General features: G+C 48.2%; 1 protein-coding gene across 1 annotated transcript; it reads left to right on the top strand.

The window, feature by feature from the left end:
- Positions 1-1,535: 1,535 nt before the first annotated feature.
- Positions 1,536-10,684, top strand: LOC111534277 (trafficking protein particle complex subunit 3-like). The gene is made up of 3 exons (XM_026451496.1): positions 1,536-1,719; positions 9,999-10,096; positions 10,346-10,684. Exons 1-3 carry the CDS (start codon positions 1,678-1,680, stop codon positions 10,554-10,556), a joined length of 351 nt encoding a protein of 116 aa, XP_026307281.1. The 5' UTR covers positions 1,536-1,677; the 3' UTR covers positions 10,557-10,684.
- The last annotated feature ends 294 nt before the right edge of the window (positions 10,685-10,978 follow it).

The following is a 10,978-nucleotide window of genomic DNA, read 5'->3' as shown; positions in this document are numbered from 1 at the left end:
ACCTCCAGTCTCTCTAGAACCGCCCTGCTTCACAGCAGGCAGGGTGGGGTCGGGTCGCTGGCCGTGAGTATGACTCAGGTTTCTGTGGGCAGCCAAGGGCAGCCGGCAGGGAGGAGCCCAGACCGACAGACAGGCTGGCCAACTGCAGCTTTCACCTCAGCTGTCCTCTCTCCTGGGAATGCAGAGGCCTCTTCTCAAGATGAGCTGGCCCTTGGGGGCTAGTTGACCCCTGCTTTCCTCCCCCAACCCCAACCAACCCTCAAGTTCCTTCCCAGAGCCCTTGGCCCTTGGCTCCTTCCCCTGTGGCATTACACAGGATGAAGAGTGAGGGGTCACTGCCTCTAGGGAGGAAACAGAATGTCTGGGGAAAGGGGTATAATAATGATTGGTCCTGCAACCTGAGGGAGGGACTGGGGGAACCCTGGGCACCAGCCTGCAGCCTGAGCGGCTCCCCCAGCCCTCCCTAGCCTGGCTGGCTCATGTCTGGACAGGCTGGTTGTCATGGTGAGGGCTAGGGGCCAGAATGCAGCTGCTACAGTCAGGCTACCAGGCCTAAGTGAACAGAGTGCTCGGGGACCCCCCAGCCCAGCTTCCTCAGAGTTGATCAGCTGAGAGACCGCTGGAGCTGAAACCGAAGAGCTGTGGTCAGGGACTGTAGACTTCCCCTTGGTGATGGGTGAGGGTTCAGCCAGCACATTCCCTTCGTGTTTCTGGGGCCTGTTTGTTGGCTTGTTTTTGGAGGGTGGCTGGAAGGGAATACACGTTTATTTTATGCCTTTTATGCATCCAAGTGCTGGGCATGCATGGCTCACCAATCTTTACAACAACTGAGAGAGATTCAGCAACTTGCCTAAAATGGCAAAACTGGGATTAGAACTCAGAACTGACAGCCACGACAGTTAGTGATCTTTGTTTCCTGGGAACAGGCAGTGTAGCTGTTCCAGGGGGAGGGAGTGGGAGAAAGTGACTTGAACTTTATCTAAAAGACTGGATATTCCATCACGAGGCCACAGGTGGTAGAATGCAGATGCTGGCAGCATTTGGGGTTTGGGAACAGATGGCAGTCTGAAGAGAAAGACACTAGCGAAATGCTTGGCACATAGTAGGTCATTAAATATTTTTCTAATGAAGAAGCCAATTCTGTGTGAGCCATTGCTAGTTTTCTGGGACATCTTGGGAGCTTCTGGAGCTGAATCGCAACAGCGGAAGAAGCTAGCTCGAAAGAGGGACTTTCCAAGACCAACCCTGGCGAGAGAGGAATTTGCGGAGCATCATCTCTGAGCCGGGCGCGGGGGGAGGGGGACCGGGGGAACCGTGTGGATTACCCAGGATTACTGAAGGCTGCGGACGCCACCCAGTGGCTGGGATGCTGTCCAGGGCGAGCTGGGCTCTACCAGGCAGGCGCGCGCGGAGCACTCCGGGAGTGGTAGTTGATTGCGTTAAGAGGCGGTGCTGCCAAAGAGGCTGTTGGGTGTTGTAGTCCGACGTTTGTTGGACGGGAGTTACCCACGTCGGCCGGACCACGAGTCCCGTGGTGCCCCGCGGCAGGCCGCGCAGGCGCAGTGAATCAGTGCCGGTCAGTCCCTTGGGCTGAGGGGCAGTGGCTAGGCGAGCGGTGTCTGCAGGGGTCGCCGAGCTAACCCTTGGCTAGGAGAGTGGGGCGGGGCGGCCGGCACCATGTCGAGGCAGGCGAACCGTGGCACCGAGAGCAAGAAAATGGTAACTTGGAGCGCGTGACCTCGGCGGGCGGGGCGAAATTGAGGCGTACAGGGAAGGGGCCCGGCGCCGAGCGCGAGGCGCGTTTGGAAAAGGGCCCTTCTGTGAGCGCTGGCAGGGGGAAGCCTCTTGCTGGATCACTCCGGGGCGTCCCAGGCAGGTTAGGGGACCGTCGGAGAAGTTCCCCGGAGGAGACCTCTTTCCCGTGGAGACCCCGCCCCCAAGGCCTGAGTGCCGCTCTGTCCTAAGCCAACAACAACGACGGTAATAAATACCAGTAACTGCCACTTACTGCTCTCTTACTGTGTGTTAGGCACCGGGCCACGCACGTTACATGCATTCCAGTATCTCAGTTAATCTGCAGAGTAGCCCGTATCAGATGGATAACATGATTGCCGTTTTTACAGCTTGGAGAGCTTACGTAATTTGCTCACATTTACACCTGGAAAGTTAGGACTTGGACCCGTGTTTAACTCCAAAGCTAATGCTTCAGACTGTTAGGCTATACTCTTAGGCTATAGTGACTAGCACTGTGGCGTGGGTATTGTGAGAGATGTTCAGTTACTGGTCATGCCAGAGAGGAACGTTTTATTCAATGAAATAAGAGATGGGCCAGAGTAAGCAGTGAGTGGTGCCCCTTATGGAGTGGGTGGCTCCCTTCTTTCCCGGGGAATAGTTGGACACCATATGGTCCTATAAAGTTGGACTAGGGGCTGGGGCTGCAGACTTAGGTCATTTTTCTTCCCCCCCCCCCCCCCCGCCCCCAGACGAAGTGTCTCTCTGTCACCCAGGCTGTAGTGCAGTGGCACTAACTTGACTCACTGCAACCTGCCAGGTTCAAGCAGTTCTCCTGCCTCAGCCTCCCGAGTAGCTGGGATTCCAGGTGCCCACGACCACGCCTGGTTAATTTTTGTATTTTTAGTAGAGATGGGGTTTCACCATGTTGGCCAGGCTGGTCTCGAACTCCTGACCTCAGGTAATCCGCCTTCCTCGGCCTCCCAGAGTGCTGGGATTACAGGCGTGAGCCACCACTCCCAGCCAATTTTTGTATTTTTAGTTGAGATGGGGTTTCACCATATTGGCCAGCCTGGTCTCGAGCTCGTGGCCTTAAGTGATCTGCCTGTTCGGACTCCCAGAGTGCTGGGATTACAGGGTGAGCCACCTTGCCCAGCCAAAAGATGAGAATATTTTGTTAGGAAACAATGTCAAGTTAGAGGAAACACATGGACCTTGGTTGGAATTCTGATTTGATCTTCAATTTCTTTATCTATAAAATGGGGATAGTAACGTCTACCTAATATTACATGGGGTGGTGTAAAATGTGAGGGGTGTGGTAAATGTTTCTTTCTCCTTTTCCTGTGAGATGAGCAGAGGTCTTCCTGCTTAGTTTTCTTACTTTGCTCTCATTTTATCCATTTTTTAAACCTGAAATCAATATTGAAATCTTTAACAAAACCCTGCAGACTCTACCCCCAACCCCCAGTATTCTTCGTTTCAGTGAAGTAAGGTAATTAGGGAGGGGCAGCAGCATACTCCTGCCCTCAAGGCTCTTGGAACTCCCGTCCTCTAGATGGTCACCTAGCCCACTCCCGGCTTCATTCATAGTTCCTTACATGTCACCTCCTTTGAGAGGCCTTTCCTCCTGGTTATCTAATTCTCTAACCTCTAACTGTATGCTGATTGTCTTCATAGCACTATTGAATTTTAAATTTTAAATGATATACCCAGGCTGGAGTGCAGTGGCATGATCGGGGCTCATCCAGCCTGACCTCCAGAGTTCAAGCGATCCTCACACCTCAGCCTCCCAAGTAGCTGGTACTATAGGTGTGCACCACCATGCCTAGCTAATTTTTTTTTTTTTTTTGTAGAGCTAGGGGTCTCCCTCTGTTGCTCTGGTTGGTCTCGAGGTCTCAAACTCCTGGGTTCAAGCAATCCCTCCAGCTCCGCCTCACAGATTACTGGGATTGCATTTGTGTTCCATTTCAGCTTTCTAAGACCTAAATTGTTTTGTTTTGTGTTTTGAGACAGAGTCTTGCTCTGTCATCTAGGCTGGAGTGCAGTGGCCCGATCTCAGCTCACTGCAACCTCCACCTCCCAGGTTCAAAAGATTCTCCTGCCTCAGCCTCCCAAATAGCTAGGATTACAGGCACCCACCACTAAGCCCGGCTGATTTTTGTATTCCTAGGTTGATCTCAAACTCCTGACCTCAAGTGATCTGCCCACCTCAGCCTCTCAAATTGCTAGGATTACAGGTCTGAGCCACTGTACCCAGCCTTCGTTTTTAGCATTGATTTATTAAAATGAAAGTACACTGCACGAAGCAGGAGCAGGATTGAGCAAACGGCTCCAAGAGCCACGTAAATTGTTAATATGCCCAAGTAACTAGATTTTAGTCTGTGCAAACAGAAACAGCCCTTTTGTCCAATAAACTTTTCCTCAGCCCCAACTATATGCAGAGCTCTGTGCTAGATGCTGTGGGAGATGCAAGGATGAAGTCCTAGTCCCTAACTTTGAGAAGCACATACTCTGTGAGGGAGACAGAAATGTATACCATATATACTGTGTATCTTCTAGCAATGGAAAAATGAAAAGAAATGCATGCCGTACAGAGGTGTAGTACCGGCTACACCTGAGTTCTAGTTTCACCACTTACTTGCCGTGTTACCTTGGGCAAGTTTGTTCATTATTCTAGCATCAACTTCCTCATCTTTTTTTTTTTTTTTTAAATAAAGGAAGTAGGCCAGGTGCGGTGGCTCACACCTGTAACCCAGCACTTTGGGAGGCTGAGGCGGGTGGATCATGAGGTCAAGAGACTTGAGACCATCCTGGCCAATATGGTGAAACACCGTCTCTACTAAAAATAGACAAATTAGCTGGGTGTGGTGGCACACACCTGTAGTCCCAGCTACTCGGGAGGCTGAGGAAGGAGAATGGCGTGAACCTGGGAGGTGGAGCTCGCGGTGAGCCAAGATGGCGCCATTGCACTCCAGCCTGGGCAACAGAGCGAGACTGTGTCTCCAAAAAAAAAAAAAAAACAACCTCCTTAAGGAGATTTGACATTTTGTTTGGGGCAGTGACTGGAAGAAAGGCCTCCTGAAAACTGTCAAGTGGTGTCTCACCTGAGTGTAGAGCTGGTTTCATTTACTTTGTTCACGTTGTACCTGAAGTAGTTGGAGATCATGTTAGCATAGCTGCTATAAATCCTGTGGTTTCTTGTCTGCAAAGCACATTCAAGTCCATTATCTTACTAGATCCTACCAACAACCCTGTGAATGGCATGGCAGATTTTACTGTTTTACTGTTGCTTTTTTTGAGTTAGAAGATTGAGGCTTAGCCCGGTGAATTGATTTACCTAAGTATTCACAGCTGTTAAGCAGCAAGTCCAGACTCCGAATCAGGCTTTCAGGATCTTGCTGTGTCGTCCAGGCTGGAATGCAGTGGTGTAATCACAGTTCACTGCAGCCTTGACTTCTTAGGCTCAAGCCATCCTCTCACCTCAGCCTCCTGAGTAGCTGGGACTACAGGCATGGGCCACCACACCCAGCTAATTTGTTCTATTTTTTAAAAGATGTGTTCTCATTGTGTTTCCTAGGATAGCCTCAAACTCCTGGGCTCAGGTGACCACTTCTGACCCCTGCCTCGGCCTCCTAAAGTGCTGGGATTATAGGCATGAGCCACCATGCCCAGCCAGAAAGTTGTTTATATTAATTCAGAATTTCTTTCTTTCCTTATTACTTGCCCTCCTTTTTTTTTTTTTTTTTTTCTGAGACAGGGTCTAACTCTTGTCTCCCAGGCTGAAATGCAGTGGCGCGATCTTGGCTCACCGCAATCTCTGTCTCCTGGGTTCAAGCAGTTCTGCCATAGCCTCCTAAGTAGTTGGGATTACAGGCACCTGCCACCATGCCCGGCTAATTTTTGTAGTTTTAGTAGAGAATGGATTTCACTGTGTTGGCCAGGCTGGTCTCTAACTCCAGACCTCAGGTGATCAGTCCGCCTCGGCCTCCCAAAGTGCTGTACTTGCCCTCCTTCAACCTAGTTCAGGGTGCTCTCTAGCACCACACCACATGGAACCAGTTTAAGAATAAAAATAAGCATGTATTTCTTGAGTACCTGCTGTGCAGTGGGTGCTCCACAAACATCATTATCTGATTGGAATTTTGCTGGAATTGCACAGTAACTGAAAGGCGAGTAACGTCACCATTTTACAGATGGGAAAAACTAATGTTCAGGGAGGTTAAGCAGCAGCTTAGGATAACCAAGCTTTTTACAGGATAAATGCTCAACTATAAAAAGGCTGTTGAGTCTCAGTTACTTAACCTGTCATCTGTTAAATGGAGATGAATAATATTTGTGCTGCTAGCCTCTCATGGTTGTTATGAGAAACTGTTACCAAAATAGATGTGTTGGCTGGGCACAGTGGCTCACGCCTGTAATCCCAGCACTTTGGGAGGCTGAGGGGGGCGGATCACGAGGTCAGGAGATCGAGACCATCCTGGCTAACACGGTGAAACCCTGCCTCTACTAAAAATACAAAAAACTAGCTGGGCGTCGTGGTGGGCACCTGCAGTCCCAGCTACTCAGGAGGCTGAGGCAGGAGAATGGCATGAACTCAGGAGGCGGAGCTTGCAGTGAGCTGCGATCACGCCACTGCACCCCAGCCTGGGCGACAGAGTGAGACTCCGTCTCAAAAATAGATGTGTTGCAGAAGAGATTCATGTTTCTGGTTGTAGCAGAGATGTGGTGCTTACGTTCAGTGAAGAGATTGGGCTGGTTGACCTTCATGATCCCATGAGAACTTTTGTTTTAAAGGTCACGAGGGCTGAAAACCCAGATCTTCTAACTCTGCAACCTCCTGTCACTTATCTGATATCCTCTTCTGTTCTCTCTTGCTTACTCCTCTCTAATGCCAAGAGTCTCCCGCTGTTTCTCAAACACACCAGGCATACTTCTACCTCAGAATCTTTAGAAATAGTGCCCAGAATTTTTTTAGACCAGATATCTATCCAGATATCTTCATGGCTTACCAAATATCACCTTAGTGAGGCCTTCCCTGATTATTCTATTAAAATTAACTACCCCCCAATACACACACACACACACACACGTACGTACACACATAAATACCCCCAATCTGTTTTTGTGCTTTATTTTTCTCCATAGCACCTATCACTGTTTGGCAAATCATGTATTTTATTTGGCTGTATTGTCTCTTCCCCTCCTGTTAGATAGCCTGGTACACAGTAAATGTTGAATGAATGATTTGTTTTCATTATACCATAGCCCACTCCTATTTTATTTGTTTATATTTATATTTATTTTTATTTTTTGAGACAGGGTCTCACTCTTTTACCTAGGCAGGAGTACTGTGGTGAAATTACAGTTCATTGCAGGCTTGACGTCCCAGGCTCAAGCCATCCTCCCGCTCAGCCTCCCAAGTAGCTGGGACTATAGGCATCCACGACCATGCTTGGCTAATTTTTTAAATTTTTTGTAAAGTTGGGGGGTCTCACTATTTGCCCAGGCTGGTCTCAAATCCCTGGGCTCAAGTGATCCTCCCGCCTCAGCCTCCCAAAGTGCCGGAATTACCAGTGTGAGCCAGCACACCTGGCCCTCCCTTCCATTTTTAAAGCATAAAGGCCTTTAAGTTATACATTTATGTCACTCACAGTTCCACAGAGGCTTGGTTCGTAATTGAAGATGAAGATAGACTTGCAAATCAAGAGAGGGTTTGGAGAGCCTAACTTAAGGATCCATTCCCAGATCCCAGGTGTATTGATTCCATGACCACCAGCAGGTCTGTCCAGGACCTTGATTTTTCTTATTGGTAAATAGGAGGTAGTTGCATGTATAAGGTGCTTGATAACATCATGATTTACTTGTTACTTGGCATCATGGTGGCCTGAGGCTCTTGGAGTCTCCATCCAAGGGCTCATTAATAATGGAATGAAAGCTCTCCTGATTTAATGCAGTGGTGCCAATTCTCTGGACTGGTAACTGCTGGATTGTTTCCATCCATTCATGCCCAAACCATTCTAGTGCCAAGCCCTTGACTTTACTAAAAAAATCCTTCCCCTCCTTAACAGCTTCCCCTTAATTGCCATATTTGGTAAATAGTCTCTTGGAGATACTGATCTGACTGTTTAGTTGAGTTCAAAGGGCCTCCTGATCCTGAAACTGATTTTCTTTGACTCTAGTACAGCTAAGTTTTTTGGGTGTTTTTTTTTTTTTTTTTTTTTTTTCCATCCTGTTTTTCTTTTTATTGAGTAGTGCTTATTAATATTGCAGTTGTGGGGAAGGGTGGATAGGTTGACCTCTGGCTTGGAAACCTTTGATTTTTTTTCTCCCCAAATTACTTATTTCAATAATTAGCTGTTTGTCTTTGAGCACATTCTTTTTGTTTTGTTTTGTTTTGTTTTTTTTGGAGATGGAGTCTTGCTCTGTTGCCCAAGCTGGAGTGCAGTGGCGTGATCTCAGCTCACTGCAAGCTCCGCCTCCCGGGTTTATGCCATTCTCCTGCCTCAGCCTCCCGAGTAGCTGGGACTACAGGCGCCTGCCACCTCGCCCGGCTAGATTTTTGTATTTTTTAGTAGAGATGGAGTTTCACTGTGTTAGTCAGGATGGTCTCAATCTCCTGACCTCGTGATTCACCTGTCTCAGCCTCCCAAAGTTCTGGGATTACAGGCTTGAGCCACTGCGCCCGGCCCTTGGGCACATTCTTTAACCATTCTGGGTCTCAGTTTCCTCATCTCTAAAGTGGAATTAATTCCTGCCTTTCCTAGATTACTGTGTTATCAGGGGATAGATAATGAGATACAAGTAGAATGCAGTATTTAAGCAAAAGGCATTCAAATTGTTATTCTTGTAGTGCCCCCATCATCAGGTCATGGGGTGGCATGAGGAGCATTGGGTTCTGAGAGCCTGGGCTTTTATATTTCTTACACTTTCTTCCCCAGAAAACTTGAAGAGAGGAAGCTTCTTTGCTTCAAATCTGACAAGGTTCTTTGCTTCAAATCTGACAAGGTTCTTTGCTTCAAATCTGACAAGGTTCTTTGCTTCAAATCTGACAAGCCTCCATTCAGAAGGAAGTCAGTGGGTAGTTATCCTGATTTTTCAGCCTTATTTCTGAGTTAATCCCTTGGTCCAGATGTGCTGTTAATATGTTTCTTGCTTTAACCCTGATAATACCTTTCACCCTGCCTGCTGCTTTCATTCTGTGGTCTTGGTATTTGTCACTCATTTCACCTTCTACATTGATTTCTTGGTAGATAGGTGACAGAATTCTTTTTTTTTTTTTTTTTTTGAGACGGAGTCTCACTCTGTCGCCCAGGCTGGAGTGCAGTGGTGCAATCTCGGCTCACTGCAAGCTCTGCCTCCCGGGTTCACACCATTCTCCTGCCTCAGCCTCCCGAGTAGCTGGAACTACAGGTGCCTACCACCACGCCCAGCTAATTTTTTGCATTTTTAGTAGAGACGGGGTTTCAGCGTGTTAGCCAGGATGGTCTCAGTCTCCTGACCTCGTCATCCACCCACTTTGACCTCCCAAAGTGCTGGTATTGCAAGCATGAGCCACTGCTCCCAGCCCCAGAATTCTTCATCTGAGAAAGGGTTTCTGTGATTTTAACTGCTATTGTAATAGGAACCAGTTGATTCTGAAGAGTCACCTCTTTTCCTGGAAATATTTTGGCTGTGCGTTAAGAGGAACATTATTTTCTCCCATGCTGGTGACTTTGGAAAGGGGTTGTCATCAGGGCAATGAACTTGGTCTGGGACTTCCTTCCTTCCCCATGAACTGGGCCCCTGGATCCTCTGTTGCTCCTGGGAGGGGCCTTGGGAGTGCAGTTTACTCTAGGCCAGGACATTCTGAGACATGTGGAAGCCATTGGTCACATCTGCCAGCCACAGAGATGAGTTTGTAAATGTCTGTTTCAGTGTTTCACAGCTTCTAGTGAATGACTGTTGCTCCCATACCAGATTCTGGTGACCTGACCTTAGGCTTGACAGCTGTGGTGGAGACTTGGGTTGACTGAAGCCTACCTTGGTGTGTTGGAAGAGTGATTGCTTAGTGCATGCCTTTTACAGCCCATTTTGCAATAGTTCTGGCTGCAGCCCTGCCGCTTTGACCTTGTGGGCCAGATTTCCTGGCTCCTCCGTTGGGATGATGTTCTTTTCCTCCAGACACACTTAAAGGGAATCCTGACAGTTGCATCAAGGCTGATACAGACTCTCACCACACTTTCTCTTTTGTGCTACTTAGTCCCACCTGCCTTTTGAATCTCTTTTAGAGCTCTGAGCTCTTCACCCTGACCTATGGTGCTCTGGTCACCCAGCTATGCAAGGACTATGAAAATGATGAAGATGTGAATAAACAGCTGGACAAAATGTGAGTGAGCTCCTTCACAGGAGAGACAGAAATGGGGCCTCCCAGCACATTGAGTCTACGTTGTCCTTTAGAGCTTAAAACAGGGTTCTCTGTCTTTCTCAGCCAACATTTTGGGTACATTTCTCACTAAACTCATTTACTGGGATGTTTTTGAGATTATCCCCATTTTCCCTTTACCAGCAACAACCTTATGTTCAAACAAAAGACATTTAGACTCCATCATAATCTCTTCTGTAACTTCCTTCCCAGGGGCTTTAACATTGGAGTCCGGCTGATTGAAGATTTCTTGGCTCGGTCAAATGTCGGGAGGTGCCATGACTTTCGGGAAACTGCGGATGTCATTGCCAAGGTCATTATTCTGGGCCACCTGTCCATGCTGAAGAATTGCTGCTGGGAGGCACTGCTTACCACTCTTTCTAGCTCCCTTAGAGAGCCTTTAATCTCCCAAAAGACTGGCTAGGCAGCTCTTTGGGTCAAAAAAGCATTCCAGGTCATTAAGGAATAGCATAGATTATTTAATCCCCGTGGATTAAAGCCCCACTGAAATAAAAGCCTGAGCTTTTCCATTGTGTAGGTGTAGCAGAGTAGCATGGGGGCAAAGAATACAGATTTGATCGGGCGCAGTAGCTCATGCCTGTAATCCCAGCACTTTGGGAGGCCAAGGCAGGTGGATCATGAGGTCAGGAGTTCAAGACCAGCCTGGCCAAAATGATGAAACCCCGGCTCTACTAAAAATACAAAAATTTGCTGGGCGTGGTGGCAGGTGCCTATAATCCCAGCTACTCGGGAGGCTGAGGCAGAGAATTGCTTGAACCCAGGAGGTGGAGGTTGTAGTGAGCCAAAATCAGGTCACTGCACTCAAGTCTGGGTGACAGAGCGAGA

This window comes from Piliocolobus tephrosceles, unplaced genomic scaffold (assembly GCF_002776525.5).
Source record: "Piliocolobus tephrosceles isolate RC106 unplaced genomic scaffold, ASM277652v3 unscaffolded_29540, whole genome shotgun sequence".
NCBI classification, from domain to species: Eukaryota; Metazoa; Chordata; class Mammalia; order Primates; family Cercopithecidae; genus Piliocolobus; species Piliocolobus tephrosceles.
Note: the sequence above shows the minus strand (reverse complement) of the source record. Positions and strands in the feature narration are given on the sequence as shown.

What these genes read in the sequence shown, in the direction of transcription:
- LOC111534277 (XM_026451496.1), top strand. Translation starts at nt 1,678, where the DNA reads ATGTCGAGGCAGGCGAACCGTGGCACCGAGAGCAAGAAAATG. An exon ending in GCACCGAGAGCAAGAAAATG is followed by an intron (nt 1,720 to 9,998) that starts GTAACTTGGAGC and finishes AATCTCTTTTAG; the next exon opens with AGCTCTGAGCTCTTCACCCT. An exon ending in AATAAACAGCTGGACAAAAT is followed by an intron (nt 10,097 to 10,345) that starts GTGAGTGAGCTC and finishes CTTCCTTCCCAG; the next exon opens with GGGCTTTAACATTGGAGTCC.